Source organism: Pteropus alecto, unplaced genomic scaffold, assembly GCF_000325575.1.
Source record: "Pteropus alecto unplaced genomic scaffold, ASM32557v1 scaffold3, whole genome shotgun sequence".
Lineage (NCBI taxonomy): Eukaryota > Metazoa > Chordata > Mammalia > Chiroptera > Pteropodidae > Pteropus > Pteropus alecto.
In genome coordinates, this window is record NW_006442484.1 from 47168292 (window position 1) to 47187541 (window position 19250).

At 37.6% G+C, this 19250-nt stretch overlaps 1 protein-coding gene across 1 annotated transcript in view; it reads right to left on the bottom strand.

The window, feature by feature from the left end:
* PDE11A (phosphodiesterase 11A) overlaps window positions 1-19250 on the bottom strand; it is a 315606-nt gene that overhangs the window by 153359 nt on the left and 142997 nt on the right. Inside the window, exon 6 of the mRNA XM_006921237.1 lies at window positions 13058-13190. Within this exon, the coding sequence (XP_006921299.1) occupies window positions 13058-13190 (133 nt within the window). The remainder of the gene's footprint in view (window positions 1-13057; window positions 13191-19250) is intronic.

The window sequence follows — 19250 nt, forward strand, 5'->3', positions numbered from 1 at the left end:
AGGTAGTGACTGAGAGAAAAAAGGAAAGAGATGCCTTGAGAAGCTGTTAGTGAGAAAAACAAAGCTTAGGCTGTTTGCCAGTGAAATAAAAGATTTTTTTTTTTTTTTACAAAATTATTGTAGTTTCCCCAAATAATTTTTTATATTCTGGGAAGGTGGGAGTATGTGTTCTCCCATCCCCATGGAGGATAACACTGAGGTTTCTGGTTTGAGTAAGGGTAGTGGGAACACAGGAAGTTTGAGGGAAATGATACCGAGTCCAGGTTGACACTCATTACAATTCCAATGGCAACTGGAGAGATAGAGGAGCTAGAGATACTAATCTTGGAGTCATCGGCCTCTGCTGTTAACTAAGTGGGTAAAACCACCAAGGGAGAACTTGTCCAAGAAAAAGACAGAAGGGATGAAAAACCGAACCTGAGGGGACACAGTATTTAGGACAGGAAGAAGAAGGTGGGGTCAGTGACAGAAATGGAAAAGAACTCCAAAGCTCAAACTCCTAACGTCAAAGCTTTATAGCATTTCTCATGTGTGAACACATTCCTACAATTCTTCTGGAGACAGATTTATTGATGTGTATCCAGAGTCTAACGTGTCTACATACTCTTTGACTTATCACTTTCATGTCTAGGAATTTATGCTATGGTAATTATCCTAGCTATTCACATATAAAAAATTTACATATAAAAGTATGAACTGCAGCATTATTTATAATAATGATATGTTAGAAATAATCTGAATATTAGACTAAAGGGAGTTAGTTAAGTAAATAGCATATCCAAACAATGGACTATTATCCACCTCATTAAAATCATGCTATGGAAGAATATTTATTAACATACAAAATTTTAATATATTAAATGATAACAGTGTGGGTGTCTGTGGGTATATAAATACCTATTATATACTTTAGAAAATCCTCGAAAAATTATGACCACAATAGTTCCCTCTGAATATTTGACTAGGGGAGTTTTTATTTGTTTATTTACTTTTTAAATAGACTTTATTTTTAAGAACAATTTTAGGTTTACAGCAAAATGAGTGCAAATACAGAGAGTTCCCATATACTCCTTTCCCCTACACAGGCACATACATCCCTCACTACCAACATCAAAGTGGTACATTTGTTATAACTGATGAACCCACACTGATATATCATTATTACCCAGAGTCTCTAGTTACATTAAGGTTCACTCTTGATGATGTACATTCTTTGGGTTTTGACAACTCTATAATGACACATATTCGATATCAGAGTATCATACAGAGTAATTTCATTGCCCTAAAATTCTTCTGTGCTCCACCTATTCATTCCTCCATTCCGGCTCACCTCTTGCCAGAGGTGATAACTGGTGATATTCAACCAGCGATACTTCCCTCTACCCCTAAGCTTTATTAAGGTATAATTGACAAAACTGTAACATAGTTAAAATGTGCAATGTGGTGATTTGATATATGTACACATTGTGAAAGAATACTGCCTATGGGAATTTTTAAATTGCTGTTTCTATTTTCTAAATGTTAGATAATGAATTAGTTGCACACAACAGAAAAAGTTATCTTCTAAATAGAACTTAAGGAAAACAGTGGTGTCAAATGTTGCAGAGTAGTCAAATAGGATAAGCAGTGAAAAATGGATTTTTGAATTTAATAACTCAGAAGAATAACTGACGGCAGAGGTAGTCGAGGGAAGAAAATCAGGGATCAGGAACAGAAGTTAAGTGATTAGTTCTGGAGGAGGAAGGCCACACTGAGAGAGCAGAGCTGCATCAGTCCAGAGCTAGTCTTGTGTGGGCTGAGCAAAGAAGAGGGGAGAGGCAACAGAAAATGCCGAGTGTCTTTAAATTGTTCCTACTGTAGTTGAGTGATAGCAATGAAGCCAGTGCTAACTTGCTGAGAATAGGGAAGAGAGGCTGGTGATGATTAGCATGTTTGATGAGCTCAACAGGATGGCAGAGGGGTAGAAGGAAGGATGGCAGAGTACGATGAGAGTGAATTTTGTGATTTTAAAATCATTCAGGCAAGGCCCTTGTTGTCTATTCGTGGCAATGGTTGTTGTTTCTGGAAAGTTAAACTAATCCAAGTTAATTTATATGTCCTTATGAAATGGCAAGTCCCAGGAGCATGTATCATTCTGTGCAGGAGTTGAAGGAGAAGATAAATGAAATTCATCATAGCCGAACAAGACCTCCGAAGAATGAATCCCAAACAGGGATAAAGAGGCATAAGAAAGTATGAAGGAAAGAATAATCTCTGTTCATCAGATAACTCTAAGTCTCGAGATCATATCAGTCAATGGAGCTCAAAAATATCAGTCTATTGACCTTAACCATCACCCAAAATCTCCATGCCCCAATTTCGTCATGAACACTTATCTTCTGCACACTAAAATGTTAATATTGTTTATCTACAGATTTTGGAATGATAGTACATTCTCATCTTTGATTCTTTGTGCTTTTTCTTATTTTCCAAGTTGTTTTATGAAAATATGTGTGTGAGTTTCAAAATTCGTAAGGTGTTTTAAAAATGTAAATATTACTAATATTGAAGGATTACTTGCTCCAAAATATCTGTCCCATTGTTTCACAGAGTCCCTGCTCAATCATTCTCAGTTTAAAATTAATATCATTAGAGTCCCAAACATTAGGCCATGTGAGACTAAGCAGTCTGTCTAGGAGGCTATAGTTAAAATAGATATATTATTTGGGAGTGCTTCGTTCTTTCCAATTAAAGATGTTTAATTGGTTAAAAATTTTAACCAATCTCTGTCCTCATTGGGTCTTTCCAGTTAATGAATCTAATTAAAAATGGTTTCTCTCTTGGAGCCATCAAACGTACTTGTCATATTTTCCAGCCTCTTAAAAGTGATCAAAGGAAATGTTAAATGAATTGCTGATAATGTTATACTAGTCATTAATGTGCAATATGTTTCCTTTCCCTGGGGAAATACGTACAAATTTAACAATAACCTAAAGCAATACTTAATCCCCCCCCACCAAAGCAATCTCCTGGTGAGAAATTCTGGTACTAGGACAAGGTAAGGGAGGAGATGTTCCCAACCAGTCCTTTGATTTCCCTGAAAGAGTAGAGAGGCAGTTTCTTTTTGCCTACTTTACCAGCACATGAGATCAGTCCTAATGGCTTCTAGAACACCATCTACAAATGATTCCTTAAATTCCTGACAAATGCACTCCTAACAAAACAATTGATCTTTGGGCTTAGAACTGAGGCAAGTCTCCATCACCTGTGCAGCAGTGCATTCGACTCTTAGAACCAGGGGACCGCTATTCATCTTAAGGACCTACAGCTACCATTCTATATCTTATTCAAGTCTTAGTAATTCCTAACCTTCCTCACCCTCCTGGTCAACAGTAAATCTTATGTGGACTGTCTAATCTTCTCTACCAAACCCTACTCTCTGGAAAGAATCTCAAATTGGTTTACCCTAAATATCAATAACAGAGATTATCAGTGGCAAATGTGTTTCAGCAGATCCACAGACCTCTAACTCTTAATGGTTTCAATTTTGCACATTCCCCTTTGTAACAGAAGCAAAACAGATAGACCAGAAGGCATTATAGAGAAAAGACGTGAACTGTCCCCCCAGGCTAGCACTCAGCATCCCAGATTGTGGGAGTGTTTTGCTATTAAGATCTGACAGGTGAAATGGGCTTTAATGTTCTACATTAAAGGATCTCAGCGCCTGGAGCCCTATTATCCTTAAGTGCTACATGACAAAGGTAAGAACTACTGAGTTGTCTATAACAGGCTTTAATTTAAGAAAATCAGGGCAAGAACTTCATATGGAAGAACTTCATGGGATTAAAGAATAACAGACTTAGAATCATGACACCTTAAATTTAACTCCTTAACTCTGGGCATCAACCACCCATGGCAGAGGAAATTTGGGTGCTGATTGATTTCCCACCTCTCTTGAATTTGTAACAAATACATAGACCACTAAACCATTCATGCATATGGCCTGCCCTACTTTTTAGTTATTTTCTGCCATTCCCCATGCTGAACCTTTCCTATTTAAATACTGGGTCCAATTGTTTGTTGCAGCCAGAAAACAAACCCTGCATGTAATGGCTCTGAAATTCACTCCATAACTATACAAATGGAAGGAAATATTAAATTAAGCAACAGAATATTACATCTTATGTTGACTAAATAATGGCTTATGCATTAGTGTATTTGTTTTAAGTCGTTCTTTTGAATCTAGTATGAAAAGAAGGGCAGAAAGCTACATAGATGATGCACTAGAGTGCAACGAACTACTGGGAGTTGAATTCATAAGCACAATGCCAACTAAAGCAAGGCCAGAATAATCGTTCCATGGTGCAAATATTTGTAAATAGAGTATGCACTCCAAGAAGCCACCTGATACAATGGCAGGTCATCTGCAAATGCAGTTTATGTACATCATGTTGGGACAATTTCAGACAAGGATCTTAGTTAGAATAAAATTCCAGCAACACTCCATGCTGGCAAGGGCAATAGAAAATAATCCATCTGAATTCCCCAAAGATACAGGAAGGCAAGTTAATTTAGTTAGATCTTGAATTATTTCAATTCCAGTTTTGAGTAATGGTTTATTGTTTTTAGAGGGCTCACAGCCTGGTAAAATATAATTTCACATAAAATGTAAAAGGTCTAAAAATCTTTAATACCTTGATAATTTTTCCTGATTACAAAAATAATGTAAACACCTGACATTTTTAACTAAAAATAAAATCAACAGCTCTAATTTTGACATCTCTAGAGATGACAACTATTAACAGTTTAGTATAAGTTCTACCTAATCTTTTCCTACGAATGTATAATATATTCACACATAAATTTATAATATACTTAACAGTATTTAATATATTTATAAATAACAGATAATATATTCAACAATACTGAACAATATTCAACAATAATGTCTATTATGTACTGAACATTGTTCTAGTTGTTAGGGACATAACAGTGAACAAAACTGACAAAATACTCATCTTCATTGAGCTTACATTCTAGTAAGAGAAGACAACTTGTAAACAATACCAAAAAATACATAAATAAATTATATGTTAGAAGTGTTAGAAATTAGGCAGAAAGAATAGAGCAAGTTAAAAGGGATTAGGAATACCAAGGGTGACAGGCCTTACTCACAGGTAATGTGTGAATGATGACTTTAAAGAGGTGGGGATGTGAGCCTTGCACTTATTAGGGGAAGAGTATTTCAGCTGAGGTAATAGCCAGTACAAAGGCCCTGAGGTAGGTGTATGAGCGGCATGTTCTATGAATAACAAGGAGACTGGTGTGGCTGGAGAAGTATGTGTGAGGGCTGGGGGTAGATAATGAGATACTAGATTGTGTAGGGCATCGTAAGCCTCCGAAAGAATTATAAATTTGGCTTTTAAGTGAAATAAGGAGACTTTGAAGAGTTTGCGAGCAAAGTTCTAATATGATGTGATTTAAAATTTAAAAGCCTCTGGCTACTGTATTGAGAACAGAGTGTAGAGGGGAAGAGTGGAAGCAGAGAGAGATAAGAGGCTATGGCCAAAGAAACAGTACAGAGATGATGGAGATTTGGACCTGGGTAGTAGCAGTCGAATAGTGAGAAGTGGTCAGATTCTGAATAAATTTTTCAGATAGAGCCATTTGGACATCCTGATGAATTATATGGGCAGCATTAGAAAATCATGCCTATAAAAATTTTGGCATGTGCATCAGGAAAGACTGAGTTGCCTTAACAGAGATAAGGAAACAGAGAGAGCAGCAGGATTGGGAGAAAAAATTTTGTGAGCTCTGTTTTAGACATGTTAAGTTTGAAGTGTCTATTAGAAAAACATGTGCATATATACGTACATATACCCACAGATATTCTATACATACTTCTCTGTGTTTTTTTTTTTTCTTTTGTGGACATTTTTCCATATCAGGACGTAAAGATTGTTTCATGAGATAGAGACATTTTTATGCAGGCTCAATTTTAGTCTTTATTATAGGTAAAATTCTAAAGATGCCCTTGAAGATTCCAACCTGTCCACCCTCCATCTGTATAATCCTCTCTGGGCAGGACCTGTGATAAAATTGTCACTTCTTTGTCTAGGTTATGTTATATGGCAAAAGAGTTGGGAGAGCCACTCCTGTGATTAGGAAAGTCACTTCTGACATTATTTAAGCCTCTGCCATATCCAATTGGAGTAAGATTCTTCTGCTGGCTTTGAAAAGGAAGCTGACATGTTGTGAGAGGGCTATGTGGCTAGTACCTGACAATAATCTCTAGGAACCAAGAGAGACCTTTGGCCAACAGCCAGTAAGAACATGGGAATTTTAGTCTACAACTGCAAGGAATTCAAGTCTGCCAACAACCTGAGTGACCTTTGAAAATAATGCCAAGAACCAAATGAGAACACAGCCGGGCCAAAACCTTGATTTCGGCCTTGTGAGACGCTCAGCGGAAAACCCAGCTGTGCCATGCCCAGACTTCTAACCTATAGAAATTGTGAGATAATAAGTGGGTGTCTGTCTTAAGATGTTGAATTTGTGGGTTTTTGTTATGCAGCAACAGAAAATTAATATAAATGGTATTAATATATGTGGTCAATGTCTCCAGGAGACAAACATGGATACCTCTTCCCAAGGAACAAATGTCTAATAAAATTATAATACCTACTAATATGATAACCCGTGAACATGAATGTTTCTTGAGCCACTATAAATAAATACAATCAGTTATATTTAGAAAGTCATTTCTGTCTTTCATCCTTTTCATGGATCATAGAGTCTTATAACAGAATAAACGTATCCTGATCTTCACAAGTTTGCAAAATGTAAAGCTCAGAAATTTTGTTCTGGCTTTGTGACTATCTTATAAAACCATTCTGTCATAATTTTCTACCCATAAACTAAAGAGTTTGGCCATAAATCCATATATGCCATCAGGCCCAGCAGGCAATACTCCTAAGAGTCAACTTGAACAGGCAGACAGAAGGCAAATAATCACTGTGGCTAGCCCTGCTAGTTGCTCTGTTAACCACAAGAAGGGAATTCCATTAAATATTTACCACAATCATAAAGAAAACACCCAGCAGGAAGACAACTATGATTCCTTGCCCCATAGCCCTCACAGCAAGCACCTGACAGTACCTGGGATAAGCTTTACATCACATTAAAAACATGCCTCTGTAGATTCCAACAGTTTCAAAACTGAGATTTCAAAATAAGGATCATTCTTTTGCTGTATATCTTTGGGCAGAGTTTCAGAAGACATCCTAAAAGTTATTATAAGGCAGGAAAGACACAGAAATTGGAAATCTACTTTACACTTTAGCTGTACAGCTAAAGCAAAGCTTGATAGAGTAAATTATCTCTAACAGAAAATAGCCACTGGCATTATAAATCCCCAAACTGACAAGCTTCCTGTGTTAGTCCAAATTGGAGATGGAACTACCAAAAGTACATGAGAGGATGTATTGGGGTTGGCACCTGCACTTGGGAATCTGAAGAATCCACAAAATGGTCCACTGGGAGACTCATTCACAGTTGTTGTTGAACAATTTCATTCATGGAGTAAGGAACACCTCCCTATCCACTACCACTGATTAGGAACATCTATTTGGACTTAACATGAGTAAAAACTAAACTTCTATCATATTGAGTCACAGGTTTTGGAGTTTATCTATTGCCTTAACTTATATAGTGGTTTCAACATAGGCACCAGTATTGTGTTTGAAATATACCAATGTGACTGGCTTTTAGCTGTATGTTTTAAGGATTGGTGGGTTGCTTGGGCCTGGGCAGTGCAATTAGTCCCTGAAATTCTATCATCCCTGATATACCTAGGTAACCTGGCCCCTGGATGCTTGACTACTCTTGTGAAAAGCTAGGTCTGCATATTGCTTATCCTTATAAGGGAGGATCTGGTAACCATCTCCCCAAGTCAGCCCAAGGCCACAGGACATATATCCAGCTTTCACCATCTGTTGACACCTGCTATTGCTCCTACTCTGACCAGAATAGAAAAGACCTGGCTTTCTTGAAGATCTACAGGTTGTCAGATTATTGCCACTATCCCTTCTTTACTGTCAACAAACAATCACCTTTAACTCCTTTCTGTGGGTAGAGACTTTCTTTCTTCCCACTCCCCCTCCTCACCCACCCATGTCTCTGAAGGAAGGGTCTGCTGGTCTGCAGATCTGTATAAAGGCCCCCTCGTGTAGAGAAAAGGGTTTGCTTTTGGCACCTCCTTGGAACTAAATAACCAGTCCTCAATCAAACTAATATCTTTACCTGGTATTTATACAAGCCTGCATGGTTTACAAAATATTTATATGGAATTTTACATATTACAATATGTATATAAGCAGTATGCCCAGGACTACTTAGCTGGTAAGTGGAGCTGACAAGACAAAAAGGTAGGTCTGCCAGCCATAAGTTTATATGTCTTTTGGAGAGAGGAAGGAAGGGATTGTCACTCTATTGCCTAGGCAACTCCTCAGCAGTGGGTTCCCTGCCCTCTTGCCCGCTACACAGCAGCTCAGGGTAAGAGAAGTGAATTAGGAATCAGAAGGTCCAGAGTCTGTTTTCTGTCCTGCCTAAAGGAAGCTGTATGGCCTTAGGCAAGTTACTTCAGACTCTCTGAGTCTCTGTTTTCTCACCTGTTAATTAAAAGAAAATCTCTACTATTTCTATTAACCAAGAGTTGAATTATCTATAGTAGGAAATCTCAAAATAAGATCGATCCACTTTTATGAGTTCTATTCTAGGTCACAACATCGCCTGATGAATTGGAGTCCTTCCTGCTCAGTAAAGAAAATTCAAGTTGCCAGAATTAGCCATTGCAACCACTGAGAAATTTACCATAGATACCAGTGTTCAGGGTAACTGTGTTTCTGACATTTTAAAATCTATTACATAGACTTGTGTAGATAAAATCTGTAGGAAAAATAAGAAATGCTTTGAAAAAGATTCCCCATTCTCTGCAAATTATCATTCTTGTTAACCACCTCAAACTATTTAGGAAAGTCAGTGAGTGCACAGAACAAAAGAACAAGCACTTTTCCCAGTGGAGAAAACCATTAGTCATCAATCCTAGATTTAAAAAAACAAGTTTCCTTATATTCTACCACTGATAAATAATGACTCAGTTATGATTACTGGGGAAAAATATGGACCCATGTACCAGACACTAGAAGAGAGGACTCAAATCTCTGTAGGAAGACAACATAGTTATATATCTCTAGGATGATTCCAGAATTACATTTACTGAAAAGATGAAGCAATTCCATTTTGTCATGGTGGTTTTTTATCTTGAGGAAAATAATATGTTAATGAAAAAATATCCAAAATGTTTGTCTGTATTATATGATCCACACCATCTTACATGAGGCTTTGTGGGGAGAAGCTTCCAGCCTCTTAGCCTCTTGGGGAAGTGCTGTGGTTCAGTCTGAAGTCTGTTTCATTCATTATTAACATAAATGGTCGACATTGGTTACTCGGGCAAAATATACTTGAGAATACATAATTTTGCTTTTCCTGGTGTGATACATTTCTCTCCCTCCCTCTCTCTCTCTCTCTCTCTCTCACACACACACACACACACACACACACACACCATACACACACATTTGCAGAACATATCTACTAAATGTCTGTATTTAAGTAGATCTCTCTTTTTCTCCTCCAGTCTCTCACCTCCACTTGTATTGATTAATTCCTTTCCATTTTTTTCCCCTCAGCATAAGAAGAGAAACAAAATAACTTTAAATTCAAGTATCACGCAAAGAGAACATGTAAAAATCATGGTATAATGCATCTTCAAATTTGCGTTTAAAATCTAGAATTAGCTGTATGGCAGCTTGAAAGCACTTAGGTGGAAGGACAAGAAATATCGATGGTCTAAATACATGCTTTATTTTTTCCTAGGGTAGAAGAGTGATTTCACAAAATAGTCACTGCTTAACCTACCACAGTTTACTGTGTTCAGACATCACTGCTTCTAACTACTGGATCAGGGCATTAAATTTTTATGCCCAATCTCACAGAAATAACTGTTGCATTTTTGCTCAAGAGTCAATATTATTCTTTTTACAATCAGTGAAGTAGGCTGCCTTATTGGAATGGACTGTAAGTATGCCTTTATCGCTAATCAGGAAGAGATGAGGTGAGAGTCTGCCTGTAGACATAAGGTTATGGTATACTCAAGCTCATTATATTGTATTACCAAGAAGTAGTTTTGAGATATTAATTGTGCTTGCTACATGTGCTACTTTTCATAAGGAAAAAAAAAAAGCAATTATTGGACAAGAATTTTCTACTCCCTATAAAGGTGAAGATGTTTATAGCCTACGACCAGAATGTCATTCTCCTAAGAACTGATGCTAGAAAAACTCTTGCCTCTGCGTACTTAGAGACTCATTCTCCTAAGAACTGATGCTAGAAAAACTCTTGCCTCTGTGTACTTAGAGACATGTACAGAATGTCCTTGGCAGGTATGTATGTAATAGCAAAACACTGAATCCAAATATCTATCGAAACTATACTGAATAAATAAAATGAGGCTTATTCATACAAGGGATATTTGCATGTCCCTTAAATAATAAATAAATGAATTCAAATTCATGTGACTCAGGAACATATATGTTGAATGAAAAAGCAAGCCAGAGAAGAATACATGTAGTATAATTCAATTTATATAAACTTCAGAGACATGCAAAACATAACAATATACTTGGCAGGGATTAAAACATATGTGGTAAAACTATCTAGAAAACCAAAGGAATGTTAAATTCAAATTAGATAGTGGTTACCTCTGTGTGGGAAATAGAGAAGATGGGATTAGGGAAGATAATACAAGGATTCAGAAGTAATTATCATGTTGTTTTTCTCAAATTGGATGGTCGGTGTTTATTGCATCTTATTTTGTTATACCGTTACATATGTCTTATGAACCAACTTTTTTAAATGGCATAATTTATTGATTCTTTTTGCTTCCCCAGAATTTAACTTTATGGTCCAAAGCTAAGAGCAGAATGATAGCAATCCAAACCAAATTTAGCACTATAATTTGGGGTAGGAATCAACCATTATCCCTTGACACTTAATCTAACAGGTCGACTTTGTAACAATGAATTGGCATTTAATGATTTTTCTACATAGCAAGCCTTTCAGTTTGTTCAGTGATTGACAATGCTAATTATAGAAGATTGAGAGCACTTTCTTCATAAAACTGTGTTTAGAAATCTGTTTTTTCAGTATTCTTTCTTTCAAACCAAGGAAGCAAGAAACATAGCAAAAGGCAAAACTTCATAAAATTAGTCCTAACCCAATCGAAATGCTAAAGTATACAAATATCGACATCTATAAATCATTTCCACTCTGCCAGTCACAGAACTAAGGTGGTAGTGTTCTTCCTTTTAGGAGGAGAACTAAGGAAGCTTTGGACGGTGCACTTTCCCAAAGTTCAGAAATAATGTATGAGAACTGAGGAGAGCTAGAGGGTGGTAAGCATTGGGACACCTAAGGAAGCATACTGGAGATCCACCCAACCCAGACTGGGAGTTCATGAAAGGATCTCCAAGGGAGAAGCCTCTCAGCCTGATGCTTAAGAATGAATAGAGGGACTTCCAGTCAAGATGGCAGAGTAGGTACACACTGTGCTCTCCTCCTCTCATGACCACATCAAAATTTCAACTAACTTATAGAACAACCACCCTTGAGAACCACCTGAAAACTAGCTGAACAGAACTCCTATAACTAGGAATATAAAGAAGCCACATGGAAGATACATAGAGAATATAGCCTGGGGGAAGAGGTTTCCAGCCAGCTACAGAGAGGTGTTGAGTTTTGGGAATTTAAAATTTCCCTGCAGAGATCTGCAAAGATGGTTTGACTAAAGTTATATGTTAGACTTAGATTCCAGCCTCCCCACATCATTGTTTCCCAGTGGACACTGGGGACAGCACAGGGTGAAATTAAGAGTAAGAGCTGTGGAGTCTGAGACCAGGACTGAATCCTTGTCTGTCTTCAATGTCACAGACTAGCTCTCGTTTCAGATTAAATGTTCAGTTATTATTACTAATCTATCCTCTGTTCTGTAGCTAAAATACAACTTTCTAAAATACAACTCCTGCTTCTCCCCTGTTTAAAACTCAACTGCTGGTTAAGATTCTTAACCTCTTAATACAGCTTTCAAAGTCTGAGTGATCTGGCCCGTTTCCCTCTTCAGCCTCATCTACCCAGCCCTTTAGCCACATTAACTCATCTCAGTTCTCTAACTCCCCGTTCTCTCTCAGTAACTCTCATCTCAGCTCTAACTCCCCGTTCTCTCTCAACTTTGCCTGACTACATGTCTTCTCTCTCTTCCTCACCAAAAACTCATGTTATTCTTCATATATTAGCTTGGCAGTCTAGAATAAGAAACTTGTAATTTATTGAATGTGTATGTGTGCATACACATGTAGAGACATTTTATAAGTTCATGTAAATTTTACCTGTATGATAATCTATACTACCTGACAATTTAAACTTATGCAGGTCAGAATCTATATCATTTTAATATATTCTGTATATCATTATAATGTGCTTACAGAATTAAAATTAAATAATAACAAACCAATTTACTGTTTCTTGGAAGCAATTTTTAAAAACATGGTTGTTTTTCTAGCATCTATTGGGAAATAATTGTTATATATTTTTATTATTAGCTATTTCATAGTTTAATATAAACTGTGTTTGTTTAATATATAATGTGCATGGGTGCATTTAATGCACAGGTACCTGTATATGATTACATTTAATATAATATGTACCCAATCATAAAAGAGCATCAGACTAATCATAATACACAGTCATTTTGCCATAAGGCAGGATAGAGAGAGGAAGTTTTTCTGTCATTCAACAGTAAGCAATATAAAAAATCAGACCACAGGGGAACAACATGAAAGAATTGCCAGTAGACTCAAGGGTTGCTGTAAATCTGTATGACGTCCTTTTTTGGCTTCAACCAGCAAACCATCAACAGAGTGATAACTGAACCTTCAGACTCCTGAACAAGAAGACTCCTTACCTCAGCATCAAAGCGAGGGTCCTGGTAGGCATCACTGATGTTCACTGGAAGACCTGTAGAAGCCACGAGCTCGGCAATGCTGTTATTTATCAGCCAGTCAGAGTACGATGATTTCTCCATGCTCTCTTTGAAACTATCAGAATACCAATGCAGGCAGTAAGAAAAGAAAGAAACATAAGTTTATTTGAACACAAACCCTATTAAACTACACTCAGAGCAGGATTATCTATCCTCATTAAGAGGGGATAAGTGACTTGAATCACAGAATAACAGCAAAGTCATTATCAGAAAGACAACTGCTATAATGTAAAGTAATCAAATCGATGGGTAGAAATGGTAGATTCTAGGCCCAAGGCAGGCAGACATAAAGCAGATATTTAAAATCAATAGCAGGACGGCAGTGCAGTGGCATAATAAATTCCACTGACCTCCCCAGCCCCACCCCTTAACTGAGCAGATCTGATGTTTAGCACCAAAAACAGTTGAACCCAAGAATGGGGAAAAATCAGAAAATAAATTGAGAATTTACAAAATTTTAAATGTGGCAAAAGAGTACGTCTGGACAATATGTAATCTTAGAATTATGTAACTATTTTTGTAGTCTCAGAGAATGTTTAACAACAACAAAAAACCATTTCCTACTTACAAAAATCTCACTAGAACACCAGTTTTAACTCTATAGATCCCTAAAATTAATAATTCGAATTATACTGATATTTGATTCGAACAAGGAATTTTATGCTAAATTTTGTGAACTCGCCCTTGTATCACTTTCATCGCAAACATCAACTGCATAGAAATACTCAAAGAACTAGTAAGATCCCCTCTGCCCTTCCTCCCTGCCATCTTTTCTTCTCTAGGGACACACTGAGCACTGCCAAAAGCTGTGAAAATGCATACTGACTACTGTTCAAATTAGCAATGTCAAGGTAAATCTTCATGGAGGACATCAGATTTGGGGTTTAGTAGGTGGTAACTGAAATTATGTAAATAAAGGCAAACATGCTAGGACAATATTTTCCAAACGACATCCCCTGCATTCCAGGAGATGTGAACGAGCGTACTACAAAAAGCACACTCACAACAACTCTGTTGACTTTTTAATCTAAACGTTATATGTAAGAAAAACACTGAACACTATACATAGTCATTGTTGTTATGCAATAATGTGCCTGTGTGGAATTTGTGCCCTGCTGAGAATGCCAGGAACTGACATGGAGAGGCCACTGGATTCATTAATGAGTGGGAAGCACAGGCATTATTTGCCATCATTAATATATTTCATCTGTAATGATTGCTGGTCCGCATCTGATAAATTCAACATATAGGTGGTATTATCTATCCTTTATGGCATATTAAACATTACTAGTATATAAACTTATTCTCTATGTATCACTGCCTGAAAAATAGAAGTTTCAATAAAAAGCTCAGACTTGTATTTCTCAGATGGTGCCTAAAACAAAGTAAAAAGACTGAGGACTAAAAGAGAAGATGAAGCTTTATTTTCTAAAAAATACAAAGGAAGAACAAAAATGTCCATGTTTCGTTTTCTCTTTGCTACGTTATACCTGTGAGAAGTGAAATTTTATGCTGTGCTTCAATGAAAGCAAAAATACGGGAAGAAACATGAGAATGAATGCACTTGAATGAGAATCCAACTTAATGGAGTCATTTCTAAGTTTATAAAAGCGTGTGACTGAATGCTGATCATTTCTTGCAGCGGTGGATTGGTCTGTCAATTCACTCTGTGCTGTCTGTGTACTTTATTCCATATTACAACTTTTGAAGCGTTCTGTGATACCATAGTGTGGAAAGCGCTGAGCTAGTGTGTGGTGGGAAGAGGAGCTACAGCAGGACCCTGGGGTTTAGCGGGGAAGGAACCCGAGAATGGAAGGGCTGAGGTCGGGATAGGCGGAGGGTCGGGAAGGGGGACCAAAGAAGGAACCAGTTTTATCAAAGGTTCATCAAAAACCTTTAAATGGGCCTTTCAGGATGGAAAAAGAGTTCAGCAAGGAGGAACTGGAGAGGTGAGGAGGAAAGCACAAACAGAGGAGAAAACAGCAGGAACAAAAGATACAAAGGCAGTGAAGTACAAGGGTGTGTTCTTGGAACACTGAGTCATCCGCTTTGATGAGAACATGGGATACATACTGTGGGGGAATAAGACTGAAAAGGAGTTCAGGGCTGAAAGGCGAAGTCTTTGACCAAGGAGCTGAAATCTTCGGTACAGGCCATGGGGAACCATTTAAGAATACTGAGTGGAGAAGTGACATGATTCCAGCTGTGATTTTAGGAAGCTTATCTGGGTACAATGAGCAAGAAGAACTGGCTAAGAGAGATTGAAGATGGGAGAAGTCCTTGTACACCACTGAAGTTGTGCAGGTGGAAGGTGATGATGCTGGCCCCTCACTCACGAGGTACTGCAAAAGATTCGACAGGGCTTAGTGGCCAGCGGCTTACACTTTGCTCCTGTGTGCCTGCGGAATTATCAGCAGAAATGAGATTTTGGGGGAAGAGGGAGAAGAAGAAAGATAACAGACATTCTTTGAGTCTAGAACACATTATTCATGGTTGAAAATCCAGGACCAGAACCCATATTAAATCTTCAGAACTGCAAATACTGAGACAGAGTTAGGATTATCTATGAAGAGAATAAAATAGATGAGATTGCTCAGGGAGAGAATATATAGGGAAATTTATATCTAGAGGAAGAAAGGAGAAGAAAAGGGGTAAAGAAAAAGCGAAGAAAGAAAAAATGGAAAACAAATTTGCCATCACCCATGGGGGGCCTAGGGCCAGGCTGGATGCTTTACCTAACTAATTTGTTTTGTCCTCACATAAATCTTGGCAGATAGCGACAATTCTCTACATTTTACAGATCAGCAAACTGAGGCTCGAAATTGCTAAATAGTTTTCTTAAGTGGAGATAAAATTTTCAGCTAAGTGTGACTGCAAAGCCCCAGGTTATTCTGTTTATCCTGCTGCCTCTCTTCATGGGTAAGAGCAGAACAAGAATGGTAGGTTCTCTCCTAAAGAAAAAAAATGGAGGGCCAGTCAACATCACAGAGATCTTCAGGGAGATGCTGCAGATAATAAATCAGTCTGTGGCTGCAGTGGAGGAAGAAGAAAGGGAAAACACTGGATTTAATAATCCAGAGCTTTAGGTCCCTACTTACAGAATTCACAGAAAAAATGATGATGAAAATATTCACCAATCAGGGGCTCCTGAAGACTCATCTAAATGTAAAACATGCCTAGAATCTGGTTTAATTCAGTCTGCATCTATATTAAAATCATTATAAAATTGTTGGACAGTATAGGAAGATTGACTGTGTAAGGTACTACGTACAGGCACTATCTGAGGTGGTTTCTAGAAAGTATACGCTATGGTCTCTGCCCTCATGGAGCTTGCTACCTAGGTGGGGAGATGAGAAATAAACATACCGACATTTAAACAATGGACAATTTAAATGCTTAGTTCAAATTTCAAATGAAAAATTTGTCGTGTGGCTGCGTTGACCAGTTGCCAAGTCAACTGCACCAGTCATGAAGGGAGGGAGAAACCGCTTCAGGTGTCATGATCTAGTTAAGGCTTCACAAAGGAGGTGAGATATGAACTGACTTATAGCTGGAACAGTACAAACAGATTTTCTGAAAACAACCTCTCTATTTCTTCAGTTTAATACTGCACAGGTACATAAAGTAAAGCCTGGGGTGACAGAAGGCTCAGAGGGACCGGAAGGAAGGTCGATTTGTCACTCCTAGTATTTATATCACATTCTGGCTTTTGCACTAGTTCATCTTTCCAAATCCTATTGTTTTACACTGTAATGCAGAATCATGACATTAAGTTAGAACTTTCAAAACCTTGTTTCATTTCTTCTTCTAAAAAAAAGTAATTTTGTTTCATGATTAAGACCATGAGTTTTAGAGTCAGGTATCCCTGACTCAAATGTCTATTTTGCCACCTCCTAGCAAAATGATCTCAGACAAGTTACTTACACTTCATCTTCAAAATAGGTACAATACTACTACTTAGCTATCGTGCAGACTAAGGTAATCATTTATGCAAGTATTTAGCATATTATCTAGCTCATAGTAAACATTTTTTTAAAGTATCAACTTTTCAACAACTTCTAAAGTAAATTCTACATGTGACATTACCCCTTTGTACATTTCAGCAATGTAGTGCTGTGAATTTAATCACAAAGGAAAGGGCCCAAATTATTTCTGCTTCTTGAGGGACACATCTTGCTTAAAGAATCAGTTCTTTCATAAAGGTCTTATAGGTCAACTCCTTCTGACTTAGGAGGGCTCTTATTCTGTGTGATTTCTTCCCGTTTGAAAGGGTCAGGATTGATAGTTCCTGATAGGTCTTTATTTTTTAAATAGGTCTTTGGAAGCTTAAATTAATATCCAAAATTGAATTAACCAACTTTGTAGAGCCCCCCAAATCTGACCAGAGATAACAAAGAACAACAAATCCAGCACTAAGGTTTTCAGTTTGGGCCAGAATCAAGCTAAGGAGAGTCACCACAGTTTGAAAACACAAAGATAATTTGATTACTCCACAGCTTGTGAGTACAAATGAAATCACGTCAGTGGATCTCAGCTGTCATGTGCATAACTGCAAGACCACAGACACCTCTAGGTCCTCTCACTAGCCCGCAGCCTCTAGGGAGACATTCTGTCACTTGAGGCCCCTTGTCAAAGCCTACTCCCTCCACTTGAGGGAGGACAGGCACTGGTTCCCAGAGTGCCAAAACCTCATGGACTAAGGGAAGCAAGCATACTCTCCCTAAGCTCTGCAAATTATTTTGGCCCCTAGGTCCTAAGATCATATTGCTTTTGTCTACATTGTCACAAGTTTCCTCATAAAACAGCTCCTTTAGCTTGTACCCATACCCATCTCTGTACAGGTAGCGGGTAGGGCTGAGCTGACCATTCATACACAGATGGTTTCTTGTGTGCCAACTCCTCCTTTCAGCAAAAAAGAGATGCTTATGGATCATCTCATGCAAGTAGATATCTGGTGTGAGTGTTGGTGGATATGTGTATATGTTGCCAAGACACTTACTGCACACTAGTGCACTATAAAGAGGAAAAACTGGCTTAGAATTCATAACATTCATTCGCTGATGAAAACCAAAGGTTGGTTTAGAAACCATTAAAATATTTTCAAAGTTTGTTTTTTTAATACCTGTCCATGTTTAACAGCTTCCCACATTCAAGTCATAATTCTATTTTGACCCCTGCAGTGAGGATGTTTAAAAAAAATCTGACTTAATTAAAAAAAAGAAAGAAAGAAAGAAAAAGAAAAACACAGCAGCAAAAAATAGTCTTTGAAATGAGTCTAAGAAAAGTAAAATAAATATAATTGTCACTTAAACTTCAGCAATACTTCCTGAAAAGTAAAATTAATCCCTTAGCTTATTTTAACTCTAAAAAGTAAGACCTCCCTAAGATCACGATTCATTTAAAATTATGAGTGAATTGTAAAGAAATACTTTAGCTTGTATTTTACTAGAACCAGGTGCGTTGGAAGATGTAGGCTTTTAAGCAAGTTTCCTTCCTATAAAAGGCTGCAGTTTAAATTCTCCTTCATTGGCATCTTGCTTCCCAGTGTGACACTCACACTGACTTCAAACAGAGCTTCACGAGCTCAAATATACTGACTGTGGAGGGATAAAAGAGAATTGCTTTATGACAGAAAACACATAATTCCTGAAATGTGGCTGCCCCTGAAGTGAGGGTCAGTGAGGTAGATATAAAACCTCAGTGTCCACAAGTTGCAGAGTAGTATAGGAGAAAAATAGATCCAAGTAAACCAAAACAAGACAAAATAAAATTCCCCAGGGCAACTCACTTCACCATCTTCAATTGTCTGAAAAACCTATCTTAGCTAAAGGTTCAAACACAGAGAACTGTATGAAATTAAACTTAAGATTATTTTTTAGAATTAATTCTCAAAACAAGTCTCCAAAGCAGAGATGAAATATCTGAATAAAATGATGTTAATCATTAGCCTGTGTTTGTACTGACATTTTTGTTCTCAACACTAGAGTTCAGTCTTCGCTAGAGACTCCCAAGGCTACTCTTTCAAGAATGAACCCCATTAAGTGCTAGACAGCAGTGGGATGAATCTTGCATGAAGTAATCGATAGGGTCTTTGACTTTTTGCTGAAAGGAGTTG